This window comes from Tachypleus tridentatus, chromosome 10 (genome assembly GCF_004210375.1).
Source record: "Tachypleus tridentatus isolate NWPU-2018 chromosome 10, ASM421037v1, whole genome shotgun sequence".
NCBI lineage: Eukaryota > Metazoa > Arthropoda > Merostomata > Xiphosura > Limulidae > Tachypleus > Tachypleus tridentatus.
Genome location: NC_134834.1, coordinates 51,150,255 through 51,165,995, shown reverse-complemented (window position 1 = coordinate 51,165,995; position 15,741 = coordinate 51,150,255). Strand labels below are relative to the sequence as shown.

Sequence of the window (15,741 nt, the reverse complement as noted above, 5' to 3'; positions counted from 1 at the left end):
AACCTTAACTACTGTAATGTTTCACTCAGTTATCTCAAAATAATTAGAAAAAAAGCGACCCAAGAACTAAAACAAAATAGGAAAGAGAGAATTTAAAACTATGTTTTAAGCAAACTAGGGTTGCACGCAAAATGTCAATGATTGTTATATAATTGTTATTACAAACATCTTTATGCTGTCAAAAGTGGAAAAACATCTGTATATTTTCAAAAATGATCTTTCTAACCAAAAGATATACAATGTGATTATTAGATGTTTGTTTCTTTTTTGCATTTCGCGCAAAGCTACACGAGGGCTATCTGCGCTAGCCGTCCCTAATTTAGCAGTGTAAGACTAGAGGGAAGGAAGGCAGCTAGTCATCATCACCCACCGCCAACTCTTGGGCTACTTTTTTTACCAACGAATAGTGGGATTGACCGTAACATTATAACGCCCCCACGGCTGAAAGGACGAGCATGTTTGGTGCGACGGGGATGCGAACCCGCGACCCTCAGATTAGAGTCGCACGCCTTAACCCACCCGGCCATGCCGGGTCTTGTGATTACTAGAGGCATTATTCACGAACTATAATAATAGATTACATCCTATGAAGAGATTATTATACACAAAATATTTGCCATATGAAACAATAAGTAAAGCTGGGAGAGTTTAAAATAAATAACTGAGAAAAAACAGTAATAAATGTAGGTGATTTAACAAATTTAACTGCAGTGAGAAAAAAGGTTTATGCAACAAATAATGAACACGTAACATGTTATTATTATTATTATTTGTTTCACTTTAAATATGTTCTCAGTCTTTTGGGCAAATTTCCGTTTGATCGATCCAAGAAAATAGAACTACTCATAAAGAAATAACATTAACTAGGTTCAATTACCATTAAGCCTAATTCACTTGCTAATACAATGCTACTCCCCCTGGTTTACATAACGGGAGGTATTAAAGTTTATAAAAACGTACTATTTAATAGCTTACCGTTTTATAAAACATACAGGCTTGCCTATCTTCATCTTCCCCTTGAGGACAATCAATGAAACCATCGCACAGTTCATGATCATCTATGCACCGGTATCGACTCATTCTGTCAGGGGTGGGGCATGCAAATCTGTCTGTTCCGTCTTCAGCTGTTGGGCACTCTGTTGTTAAAAAACGTTAAATTTCATTTAGTTATGTAAAATTTAATGTTTTGTTTACAAATAGCGTTTAAACAATAAAATTCATGTTAGGTTTAAAGTACTATATGTTTACCTTGTCATTTATTAGGCTTATTTGCAAGTAAGTTCTGTTAAACTTTTCACAAGAATGAACTAGAAAAGCATAATATTTGTTGACAAAAATACTTAATTAACACGTTTTTACTAGCTCATATGCCCTCGATGGCTCAGAGACAAGTCTGAGGGCTTACCATGTTAATGATCAGGTTTCAAGTCTACTGTGAGCACAGCATGAATAGCTTAATGTATAGTTTCGTGCTTGAGAACAAAAAAAATCTAGCTCACAGTTAAGGTATTTTCGTTTTGTAATATTTGTAAAATTTCGTCGTTGCATTTAAAATTTCCTATAAAACTACACAAGGACTATTTTTACATAGTTTTCTTCTTAATTTTGAACTAACAGATTAGAGGGAAAGCGGTTATTCAACAGCACCCAACGACAACCACTGCGCAACTCTCTTCTGACTGAATTTTGGGATTACACTTCCACAGTCACAGAACACATCGAATCCAAAATAAGGAGGTCGTTTTGGAGTAAGCGGAACGTGAACAATGAATCCTTAAATATACAGTTTGGTCACGCTAATTCTAAACGCGCAATCCTTAATAGAAAATAAAATACCATTTTCTGTTAACGAAAAATGCATTAAATCTCACAAGAAATAAAACATTATGAAAGTTAAGTCTGGTACATAACGATTACAGTGTTTAGTTTGTTTGTTTGTTTTGGAATTTCGCACAAAGCTACTCGAGGGCTATCTGTGCTAGCCGTCCCTAATTTAGCAGTGTAAGACTAGAGGGAAGACAACTAGTCATCACCACCCACCGCCAACTCTTGGGCTACTCTTTTACCAACGAATAGTGGGATTGACCGTCACATTATAACGCCCTCACGGCTGGGAGGGCGAGCATGTTTGGTGCGACGCGGATGCGAACCCGCGACCCTCAGATTACGAGTCACACGCCTTAACGCGCTTGGCCATGCCGGGCCCCAGTGTTTAGTAACTGAAATATATTCAGACGTAACTTATACACTAATTTGTTTTTTGTCTTCATGCGAATACATTGGTACGTTTATAATATATTTTGTTTGAGTTTGACGAAGCTCTGATATCTATCTAAACTCAAAGTTATTAGATGGAGTACTACTGAAATACTTTTCAGGTAATAACCAAACAAAACACGGTTTTAGAAAAAATACACCAAGATATAGAATTGTTCCAAATAAGATTTAAGAAATCAATAAGTTAAGAAAACTATTACGAATCATCTTGAAACATAGCATATATTCAGTATGAACAATAAATCGTACAAAATGTCATTGCTCATCTTACAATATAGCAAATATTTAGTGTGAACAATAAATGAGACACAGTATCATAAATTATCTTGCGTTATAAATGGAATTACGTGTTGTAAGCTGTTTAAAATGAATACAGGAGGAATAAACATCTAATGTTAAGCAGTGGAAAGTTCGAAAATTATTCTACGTTATCGAAAAGTATTCACCATGGACAATAAATTCAGGAAAATGCCATTACTTATCTCAAAGTACAAATAGACATACAATATAAAAACAAATGCATCAGGCGATCGCGAGTTATGTATGAAAATATCGAAAAGTATCCAATTTCAACATTGAATGGATCAGAATATTAATGTAATTTATTAAAATACTGTAAAGCATTCAAAATGTATGGAAAAGAAACAAAGTGTTGCGTATCTTCGATTAGAATATAAAATTATTTAATACAGATATACAAAGTAAAACAGTTTGTTTGTTTCGCATTTCGCGCAAAGCTACTCGAGGGCTATCTGCGCTCGTCGTCTCTAAGTTAGCAGTGTAAGGCTAGAGGAAAGGCAGCTAGTCATCACCACCCACCGCCAACTCTTGGGCTACTCTTTTACCAACGAATAGTGGGATTGACCGTCACATTATAACGCCCCCACAGCTGAGAAAGGGCAAGCATGTTTGGTGCGACCGGGATTCAAACCCCCGACCTTCGGATGACGTGTCGAACGCCTTAACACGCTTGATCATGCCGGGCCCAAAGTAAAACAGACTGCTGTAATTTATATTGGTAGAACATTGGGAGGTATCGAAATATTTTACAAGCTAGGTATTTTATTAGAACTACGGTCGAAGTGTCGAAGCGTTTCACAAGTTAAAATCAGATGACTCAAAAACTTGGCTCAAGAGAGTGAAAAGAAAACTTAATCTGCCAAGAAAAACACGAAACAAGAAAAACTATCCTGTGCAGCACTTAGAAATATTCTACGTTGTATATGCATCACGAGTCAATAACGTCTGATTAGAATCCAAGAACTAACGCTCCTTCTTAACTCATACAAGAGATAATAGGGTTACTGCAAGTTGCGGGAAGCTGGGCAAATATTTGTGTTTCACGTGCGTACTGCCGCCCTTTCGTCATTTTATGCACGCAAGGTTTCCTCGCCTTCTTGTGTTTCACTGCTAAAGGAGTGTATTATATAAGTTTAGATGTTAATAGTTAACTGTAGATGTAACACTTAACTGACCCGTTGCAATTCTTAGTAAATCAGAAAACTATACTATATAGCTTTGATTTCTGCTGTCTAGATTGTTGTTTGGTCCCCTAGTAGACTTACTATCCAATGATCACGTGATGAGCCAAGTAATGGCATCTTCTGCTAACTGATGCCATTTCTGGTAAGCTCAGAGAGGAAACGATTTGCGGGAGAAATTAAGGGCACTCAAGTGAAGAATGCCACAACCAAAATCAGATATAAAGTTTGTTTTTCTTTCAGGAAATGTAGTAACTGAAATGTATATAAATCTGAAGCTTCACTAAAGACACAATATAAACTCGATGGAATCTATGGACAACACTATTGTATCAAAAGAGGTAGATCATTTTATCTAATGCAGCAGTACAGAAATTGGACCTATATCAGTAAACCAAGTTACGAGCAAATGGTTAGTTAATCAATCAGTTTAGCGTTTTCGATCGAACCGTTAGATAATAATAATAATATAAAGCTTTCTTACTAAAGCTCGGCAAGCCTAACAATACTATATATAAATGATATACGTTAATGGACACTGGAAACTGGTGAAGTCTAGTGATTAACTTGCCGGATTGTGAATTTGAAGGTTTGTAGCTCGCGTCTCGTTGCTACAAAATTTTGCTTCGCACTTTGGGATGTAGATGCCATTATAAGTTTCTTTTGAATTTCATTCAAAGCTACACAAGGTCTGCGCTAGCCGACCTAATTTAGCAGTGTAAGACTAAAGGGAAGGCGGCTAGTAGTCACCATCCACCGCCAATTTTTGGGCTATTCTTTTACAAGAAAATAGTGGAATTCATGGTTACATTATAACTCCTCCATAGCTGAAAGGGCGTGTATGTTTGGTGTCACGGGGATTAGAACCAACGAAACTCACATTGTTAGTCCAGCGCCCTAGTTACCTAGCCATACCGAGCCACATCATAAGAGTGTCAGTCAAATCCTACTATTCGATCAGTCGTAAGTTGTCACCAATAATTTGTGGAGGGTAATACTTCACTAGATGTCTTTTTTTTCTCGGTTATAAATTCAAAATTAGGTACAGCAATCACAGATAAGCATTGTAACTCTATTCAAACATCAGGAACAAACAATGGAAAATAACATTTTAAAATGTCAGAAACAGAACAAATCGGTGTTACGAAACACAGAATTTCAGATATACTGCCTAAAAGAAATCTTCTGGACGTTTCATTTGTATAATGTTATGTAATAGACTTGTCTCAAATTTGTTCACTTGATTACCTTGTAAATTTTCCAGTAAACTGAAGTACTCTAATGAATCATGACAAATTGACCTACACATAAGACCACGATCCATGACAGTTATGGTTCATCTTATCGATACTTTGACGTTGAACAACAAATATTAATCAGTTTGTCTAGAATAACATGAGTTGTCTTACTCTGGAACGTAATAGTAATAATTTTATATAAATTAACATGACTCAAATGCTAATATTATTTCAATTTGGCACTCTACTGAACATAATGATAATCAAATTTATTTAGTGTTGCATGATTTACAGTCTTATGTTTCATTATCTTAACATGTCTTTCTCCTTAACATGATAGTGATGAGTTTACCTTTGGTGGTTTAACTGACACTGTAATTTTAACTCGACTAGCTCTTCAACGCAATATTAATTAGTATATCTAGAAGCATAAAAGCAAAAAACAAAATGTTATTATGCAATAACTCTAACTTTCGATGAATTCTCCAAGTACAACAATGTAAAAACATGTAACGAGAATTACTAGAAACCATCGTAACAGTTCCGCGATGGTACAGTGAAAACTTATGTATTTTTATCAGTTACAATTTTTGCGTTTTAACACATGATAAATACCATTTATTTTTATCTTTATGCATGGTAATATTCAAATACATATCTTTCATTAATCTTTGTTTATTACTGAGATGGTGAACAGTACGTATGAAGTATTCGTGTTACGGTCAACTTGATATTCCAATGTCGATTTTGAAACGTTTGCCTTTTGCCTAACCATACATTTGTTTGAAATAGATTTGTTGATGCAAATCTTACAAATAAAATCGTTGTTAAAAGGCAAGTCATATCGGAGGAACATATTTTAATGTTCATTTCAATTTATAAGGACTGACTACGTTTAACCTGCAGTAACCTAACATCTCTGTCAACGACCTCACATCTTAGAAACAAAATTTACTACCATCTTTTAAACGGTTCTTCAGATTTTTTAAAGCCAGATAATAAGCAAAATTCTCTAATGATAACATATATTATTAACACGTTACTTGAAATCTTTGTGTTATTAGATTTAGAGTAACTTACCAACAACGGCAAAAAGAAATACAAATACTTTTCAACTGTCACTCTTGATGATGGTGGTGAAAATAACAGCGCCAATACATTCAAATGCTCTGTGCTCAAGTTTGTCGTCTTGAAAAATTCGATTATTATTCTAACTTCTTTCGAAGTTTTTATTCCCACCGGTATTTGCCTGAGTGTAGAATGTGTCTTATAAACACCATCACTATTCAACATACACGGACTCCAAATTCTCCGATTTGTGTACGTAATTCAAGAGAAGTAGGCAATTTATGACGAAGCCGACTGCTCTTCCTAATTGACGAGTCTGACGAAATCCCATTGCGTAGGGTTAATTTCCAATTCGATTGCGCGAGGATTTCGCAACTTATTTTCTAGTCGTGAAACTGACAACGTAAAAGAAGTTTTTACTTAAAAAAAAACTAATTTCTGAAAATTCGCCCGAAAGACAACGTTTCCATTCTTTGAAATTTTGCTATAGTTTAATTTCTTCTGCCAGTTGATAATATATCCTCTAGTCTCACTTACAAACTCTTTAATATTTCATATAATTTTCTAATATTTTTTTATAAAACGGAGTACCAGTAAAAATACAAATGAAGGAATAGTGCTCGACTTTTGTTCTTTTACTTATCAGTTACGGGAAATATTTTGTAGACGCCTTTCACTTCTTTCATAAATGCCTATTTCTTAATCAAATAATTAATTTTGCAGGTGTTACTAACTATTATAGCTAAATGATAAATAGTTCCATTAAACAGTTCGTGTAATATATCTCTCTTTTTATAAATCTTCATAAAGGTCGAACTGTAACATGAACTTTAAAAGAAAGGCGGTAAGCATCATTAATAGAGGGACACAGTTAATCCTTTGTGTCTGATTTAAAGGCGTGGCTAAATATAGATGCTCATCTCTATTGAACTGGAAAACAAGTTTTCTATGGCAGCAGATCTTACATGAAACAATATGTTTGAATATCTTTATTTTACTCTTCGAAAACAACTATCACCAAACTTCCGTTTTTTAAAAAAAAATTGTATGGTTTATGCAGGTTTCTCAGAATGGGCTAGAAAAGCTCATAGAAAAATCTATGAGCACGTGATGATCTAATTATTTATATATTTTATTTTGATCAAAAATAAATGTCTTTAGAATAAGACTTACCCACACATCGTCACCTTGTTTAACATTATATTTGATTTTCGTTCCGAGAACTCCTGCATTATTACAGACTTGAAGAGCCAGACAACTATATTTCTCTTGAAGTTAGTTAGTCAAATTGTTATCACCAGTTTTATAGAAGCTAAAGAGATAAAGAGGGCGTAAGAATAATTTTTAAAAACTAAGGAAATTCGAACGTTTTTAATGTAGCTGAAATGTGTAAACCCACAGTAAATCATGTTCATTTTGTTGCTGTTTTTGAATTTCGCGCAAAGCTACTTAAGAGCTATCTGTGCTAGCCGTCCCTAATTTAGCAGTGTAAGTCTAGAGGGAAGGCAGCTAGCCATCACCACCCACCGCTACTCTTTTACCAACGAATAGTGGGACTGACCGTCACATTATAACGCCCCCACAGCTGAAAGGGCGAACATGTTTGGCGCGACGCGGATGCGAACCCGCGACTCTCAAATTACGAGTCGCACGCCTTAACCCACCTGGCCATGCCGGGCCTCATGTCCATTTAAGGACTTATTTCACTGTCCTTACGTTAGAAGTGTTTTCTACATTTTCATCAGGCTGGAGTAATTTATAAATAACGATTAATAGGAAGTATTTTAGTGCATTTGCCAATTTTCGGAGTGGTTGTTTTAAGAGGTAAAGAAAAGTGTATTTAACAAAAGCAAAATGTAGGTCATCGGTAGAGTAAACAAAATATTATTTTACCTAAACTATCAACAAGCATTGTCAATCCATTATTTTCTCCAATTCAGCTTCAACTTGATCACGTGATCTTTCATATGTAAAATGTCAAAGGAGCTTGTTTATTCTCGAGCACAGGCATCCTTGTTCATGTTGGTTTGTTTGTTTTCTTACAGAATGAAACTTTCTCCTTTATACAAGAGTTCTAAACCTTTTATACAACCATCGTTAAACAGATTCTGTATCTCCAGTCACAACAAGATACCGAACTGCAACGAACTTGGAGCAACTGACAAGTTTTTCATTTTAAAAGATTTCGCTAAGCCTTTTACTAGTAGCTTTTTGGAAATGTGGATAAATACTGTTTACTTACCATTAGTATGTTATTATTATTATAGATTCTATTATAAAACTGCACGACTATATACAACCTAGTTGAAGGTAACCTTTGATAGTCTAGTTGTTTTTTTAAACTTCTTATTGCAACTTTGGGTTAGTATACAGATATTAATGTGTTTCTGTGATTCTGAAATTTCTGAAATAAAACTATTCCAGACATAGAAATAAATGATTTCCTCAGCTCAAATGAATTAAAAAAGCCAAAATTAAATTCAAGTTGGAAATTATTGAAATTGACATCGTTATTCGTGGAAATTTTCGTGCTCAGCAAACCTGTTCTGTGGAAAAGAGCAAGCAGCATCTGGGTAGGTTCGCATTCATTTTTTAAAAATAAATACATAATATTCTGTTGTATATATATTTATCTCTTTCACAACTGTATCTATATAATACCAGCTTTTACCAAAATAACACAATGATACCGTTGCTCATCTTAATAACGCCATTATACCGCTTCTTACCAAAATAATACCGTAATACCAGTGTATACCATAATAACACTATAATTCCAGTACTTATCATAACAATAATAATAATGTTATAACGACAGTGCTTATAACAACAACAGACTGGCCCGGCATGGCCAGGTGGGTTAAGGCGTGCGACTCGTAATTCGATGGTCGCGGGTTCGCATCCCCGTTGCGCCAAACATGCTCGCCCTTTTAGCCGTGGGGGCGTTATAATGTGACGGTCAATTCCACTATTTGTTGTTAAAAGAGTAGCCCAAGAGTTGGCGGTGGGTAGTGATGACTAGCTGCCTTCCCTCTAGTCTTACACTGCTAAATTAGGGACGGCTAGCGCAGATAACCCTCGAGTAGTTTTGCGCGAAATTCAAAAAACAAACAAACAATAACTGTCAGCATTATACCGTTTTCACCACAATAACGCCATAATACCAGTTTAGTGGATGTAATTATATTTCATCCATTTTCGGCCCGGCATGGCCTAGCGCGTAAGGCGTGCGACTCGTAATCCGAGGGTCGCGGGTTCGCGCCCGCGTCGCGCTAAACATGCTCGCCCTCCCAGCCGTGGGGGTGTATAATGTGACGGTCAATCCCACTATTCGTTGGTAAAGAGTAGCCCAAGAGTTGGCGGTGGGTGGTGATGACTAGCTGCCTTCCCTCTAGTCTTACACTGCTAAATTAGGGACGGCTAGCACAGATAGCCCTCGAGTAGCTTTGTGCGAAATTCCCAAAACAAACAAACAATCATCCATTTTCTTTTCTTGGAGCATTAAAAAAAAAACCTGTAGACAAAAGTTGAGTTGTAAAGGTACCACGGAACGATTATGCTCATATTTAGTTCCATTTTTCGACTTCAGGTAAAATTGTAGTTTCTTTTCGCATCGAGACTCCTTCTGACTCTTATTACTTAGATGTGTGGACTTCTGCCTTTAGATATTTATATCTTTTAAAACTGTATCATCTCGGTTATATATTAACCAACCTTCATACTGTTGAACTGTCTTTCTCAATAATGTATATTTATTTTGGTGTGTCTGTTTTCATCGAATAAATGGATTTACTGACATTATAATAAACAGAAGTTCGTCTGATGGTCTAAGATGATTTAGAATTACAATGGATTGGACGTTATTTTCGTATCTTATAAGAAAACTCCAAGACTGTTTATTTTTTTCTTACATTGATGCAGCGAATGAAATAATCATGGAGAGCCCACGATTTCCATGTAATTCTCCGGAGTCGTAGCACATAGTGTAATTCCACTGCTCGCTGCGCGGCGAAAAAGAAATAATACTTCGAATGATTACCAAAGTTTATTATTTGAAGATTTTAAACCTGGTAACGTAACATAAGTGTTTAAATCTTTTACAGTTTCCTATTGTACGTCAGTTGCTAGGTTACTTTACTGTTTTCTTTCTCTCTTTTTTAAACACCAGTCGAGTGAGATGTTTGTTTGTTTTGTTTTTGAATTTCGCGCAAAGCTACTCGAGGGCTATCTGCGCTAGCCGTCCCTAATTTAGCAGTGTAATACTAGAGGGAAGGCTGCTAGTCATCACCACCCACCGCCAACTCTTGGGCTACTCTTTTACCAACGAATAGTGGCATTGACCGTCACATTATAACGCCCCCACGGCTGAAAGAGCGAGCATGTTTGGTGTGACCGGGATTTGAACCTGCGACCCTCGGATTACGAGTCGAACGCCTTAACGCTTTTGGACATGCCGGGCCTAAGTGAGATGTAAAGGAAATATTTAAGTTAGTTTAAAGTAATTGTTGTCATATATTTCGTATACTGGGGAAGTACTTGTGCAGGATCCACAAAGTGTTCCGTTTCTAGAGCAAATAAAAGCAAAATTAAGAGTAACAAGCATTTTTATTCGTTGTTTTTGAAGTTTAAGTGTCATGCTGTGTTGTAGCCTACAGATTGCATAATTCTTTTCGTGATTCATGGCATGCACACGTTCTATTGGCGTCAAAACAGTACAAATTGTAACGTTAGATGTCCCTTATATGACGTACTTTTAGTGTTGATTGACTTAGTAACATACGACATACTGTTGTAGAGGGCTGCGAGTGGTTAGAACAATGAAACTACCGTGCTGAAAAGACTACATTACATTGTTCTATTAAAAAAACAATGAAACATTTTGTGAATACATAGATTTCTATCTCTCAAGCAAAGAAATAATTATGTGAACGCAAGTACCTAATTGATTTTCGCAAGCGCAAACTTGTAATCAGGTAAGAAATTTTCATTAATATGAAATGGGTGAATCTTTATTAGGCCCATCGCCGATCTCATGTTCACTTGTAGTTTTGGTGACATTTTCCTTGGATAAAAACTCATGTTTTGAATTATCTCGTGGAGTTTGCAAACTTCCAATAAATTTAGTGAATTACTGAAACTAGCAGAAAAAGTATACATTTTTTATTAACTATAAGTAAGAGTTGAACTGACAAATATTTTTTTTTTCAGTAAGCATAATTGCCTCTGTTAATGTTTAATGGCAATAAATTCATAACTTTGTTTTAACATTTTATTTTGAATTGTGCGATTATACTCATGAATTCTGCGTTTTATTTGTCCTTTTGTCGCTCTCTCGCCCACGTAAATAGATAGATTTTCGTCGATGATTTATTTTTCTCTCATACCTACGGGCCCCCCGCTAGTACAGCGGTATGTCTTCGGATTTACAACGCTAAAATCAGGGGTTCGATTCCCATCGGTGGGCTGAGCAGATAGCCCGATGTGGCTTTGCTATAAGAAAAAAAAAACAAAAACACACACACATACCAACGGTTGGCCTAGATATTGGGAAGCAGCGCCATCTAATGTTATTCGTCGTTGATTAGTAAAAAAGGCTAAATATTGATTAAAACTAACTGATTCATCCTAACAAATAATGCTGGGTAACTTCAAATAAAAACCCTTAACACTTAAAGTGATTAGTTAAGAAAACTAAAGCACAATAAATCATAATTTTAGAAGCTTAGTTCCAAGCTTAAGTATTTTCCCAGTTTATCTAAATATTTATAAGCAAGGCGAGGTTTAATATTAGCTGCTCATATTTTGAATTCCCATCACACCAAACATGCTCGCCCTTTCAGCCGTGGGATCATTATAATGCTCGATCAATCCCATTATTCGTTGGTAAAAGAGTAGCCCAAAAGTTGGCGGTGAGTGATGATGACTAGCTGCCTTCTCTCTAGTCTTACACTGATAAATTAGAGACGGCTAGCGCAGATAGCCCGTGTGTAGCTTTGCGCGAAATTCAAACCAAACCAAACCATATTTTGAATCTGAAGGTTCATGGCTTACGTTTAGCTACTGAAAAAAACAAGTGAGTTCGAACTTTGTAAATGTGAGAACGATATAAGAGCCACTGTCAAATCCTATTGTTTGGTCACAATAAAGCACTCCAAAAAACTAGGTGATCCCCCTTAGATCTCTCAAATTGAAATTCATTTTCCCGCTTAAGCTTGTGGTCTCAATCCAAGTCTTAAGATTTTATGTGTTACCATTATATTCTCTTATCATTGTTATTCTTGTGTTTACGTTTTTTAAGTCTTAAACTTTCTGATCTGTAAGTTTAAAATTAAGAAAGATTAGCGTAAATAGCTCTTTGTGTAATTTGCGCAAGAATTCTGAAACAAACAAAAACAAAGAAACATTTTAATTCGGTAACACACTTAACTATTACGGCTGGAATCGTTATCTTAATTTAATATAAACTTTTAACTTTAACGTTGTAATTCACAATTTAATGGGGTTAGGTACCAATCTTGCGCGAATATCCAAAACAAACTTAAATCTTACGAAGCTAATACGTGCTATTAAAGTGATTCAAGTCCACTGTAGGTGGTTGTGAGTTTTGGTTCCAACGCCAACATTTTGTATCTTTTGCCAAGTAGCAAATTTATGTATACTTGGAGAGTTAAAACTTTCTCCTGTAGCAGTTAATGGAGTCAGTATTTTATCTAGTCAACAAATAACTAAAGGTTGTAGTAATTAGATGAGCAGGTTCTTTGTTCCCTGTAGAGAATTACCTTAGAGATAACTGACCGCAGCGCCTCTGTAGGAATAAACAAAACAAAAAAATATAATAAAAAATGACTGTTAACCAGCCTAACACACTAAAGAAACCTATTCAACGCTATAATATACAAATGACTAATTAGTTTGTGGCTTGTTTTTAGTAATAAAGGGGGAAAGTAAATACTTTTTAATTTTAAAAGCGGATGATGATAAATATTACCCTGGCATGTTTTAAAAAATAGACAACCATAGAAGAAAGGAAATTACTGAAAGAAATTAGCGGAAAAGGTTCATATTTATGTAACTTATAATGGTTATTTGCGCTCGTAATCTTAACTTGTCTTTTTTTGTGATCTTGAAATAATTAAAAGTGATCACAGAAAATTCTACTTTGAAATAATACTTATGTTTGTTATACAAACAGCCTTCTCCTACTGATTGAGGGCCTGGCATGGCTAAGCGCGTAAGGCGTGCGACTCGTGATCCGAGGGTCGCGGGTTCGCGCCCGCGTCGCGCTAAACATGCTCGCCCTCGCAGCCGTGGGGGTGTATAATGTGACGGTCAATCCCACTATTCGTTGGTAAAAGAGTAGCCCAAGAGTTGGCGGTGGGTGGTGATGACTAGCTGCCTTCCCTCTAGTCTTACACTGATAAATTAGGGACGGCTAGCACAGATAGCCCTCGAGTAGCTTTGTGCGAAATTCCAACACAAACAAACCTACTGATTGAGAGTTAAATAAATGTGTAGATATTGTGTAATTAAGATGTTTGTAAAGTCATGTTTGTCTTTAGGTATAAACAAGACAAACAAACAGTGTGCGAGGTAACGATGGTAACTATAATGTCTGTTTTTGTTGTTTTAACCCCAAGTTACACAAAGAGCTACCTGCACGGCGTTCACTAACAGGAATCGAACCCAGGATTTTAGCGTGTAAGTCCGTAAACAAATAAATAAAGTGTTATAACTTTCAATTACTCCTATTTATCGTTTATTATATTATCTTTGAAATAAAATACATAAGATTATTAATTGTGTATGTGAGCAGAATTATTTGATATAAACAAGAGGCAAAGGTTGTTAAAACGGATTCCTATTTTAATGCATCTTAAAGGTGAAAGCTGCAAAAAACTAACGTTATAATTAAAAGCATCGAACATAATGGTATTTGAAACTTAACTGACGTCAAAGAAATCATCTTAAAAACTTTAAACGTGGTTGTTTAGCAATTGATTACCTATAAACAATAACAATTCTTTGTATCCTCTGAAGGTTTAGCGGTAGGTTTGTTTTGTTTTTGAATTTCGCTCAAAGCTACACGAGAGATATCTGTGCTAGCCGTCCATACTTTATCAGTGTAAGACTAGAGGGAAGGCAGCTAGAAATCACCACCCACCGCCAACTCTTAAGCTACTCTTTTACCAACGAATAGTGGAATTGACCATCACATTATAACGCCCCCACGGCTGAAAGAGCGAGCAAGTTTGGTGCGACGAGGATTAGAACCCGCGACTCTGGAATTACGAGTCGAGTGTCTTAAACGCCATGGCCATGCCGGACCATTTTAGCCGTAGAACTGAGAGCTTAAACCTCTAAATTCTGAGGTTTAATCCCCGCGATAGAACAGAGCAAATAGTTCACTGTACATCGTGAAAAATATGTAAAAAATAAATTATTTTCTAAATTTTACGATCTGGGTCTGTGTGTGATCACGTCTTCAAAAAGTGTTGTTAGAACAAACAAAATTACTGCTCAAGCATAAAACAGTTATTGATGAAACATAAAACAGTTACTGGTGGAATAAAAACAATTATTAGTGAAACGTAACAATTAGCTATTCAGTTATGTTTTATAATTGCATAGGATACACCTTGGCCAACGGATTACAAAGAGGGAACGAACGATCCTTTTCACTATTTAGCAAAACAATATCACATTTGTAATCGTGGAATATTTTGACATCAAATTATAGTAAAACTACACTTGTCAGTACCTTCCATTCTTGCTATATAACGAAGTTTTGTGTATTTGTTTAGGCGCATATTTTTCTTTCTGTGGCGTTAAGCCGTGTTTCCTTCTTGCTTCCCTCATTAGGTCTATTTATATTGGGCTTTCTTTAATCACATACATATCTGTCTGTTCGGATATTCGCGCAAAGCTACGAAAATGCCAGCTTAGCTCTACCTAATTTTGAACTAGATAGAAGGGAATTAGTTAATAACACCTATCATAAAAACCGGAATCGCTCTAATCGAATCGTGAGATTTGACTGCCACTCATATAACACACCCATAACCTAAAAATTGCAGAGCGTAAGTTATTATTGTTTTGCTTTTACAGTAACAGAACATGAAACCATGGACATTCTGAACCACAGCCCAGCACGTTTACCACATATGCCAGTTTTTCTTATTTGGTCTTACCCATTTTTCTCTTGCTTAACAGTTTGTACTAAATGCTCACATTGAGTACCTATAGTTTGTTCCTTTGGACAAATGGCATCTGGTTTGGTTTTATTTTTAATATTACTTGTATCTTAGATAAAATACTGAGCAACTAGTTTCTCTTATTTTTACTTAAATGGATATTTTAAATAACATTAATAGTGCTACAATTTTCACGCTAAGAATACAAAATGCTTTTTATCCTACAAGCGACATCAAAGCGGATTTAAGCCTTAAAATATTTGGTTGGATCTTCGTTAAAAAAAAAGAGTAATCCTGAATTAATGTTTCCCTTCGTGCATTTGTTTTCAATGCACCCCATTAACAAAGTTAAAGAGAACACGCAACGTCATATAAGGTAATACGTTGAGCTATCAATAATAACACAGAAATGCATTTCCATTTATCTCATATCACACTTATACAAATTGTTACTACTAATGCTCTATGCTTCGCACATTTTCTGAT

General features: G+C 35.7%; 1 protein-coding gene across 1 annotated transcript in view; it reads right to left on the bottom strand.

Annotated features, from left to right (window-relative positions):
- Positions 1–15,741, bottom strand: part of LOC143229261 (uncharacterized) — a 94,020-nt gene that overhangs the window by 21,510 nt on the left and 56,769 nt on the right. The window contains exon 2 of the mRNA XM_076461372.1: positions 976–1,136. Within this exon, the coding sequence (XP_076317487.1) occupies positions 976–1,136 (161 nt within the window). The remainder of the gene's footprint in view (positions 1–975; positions 1,137–15,741) is intronic.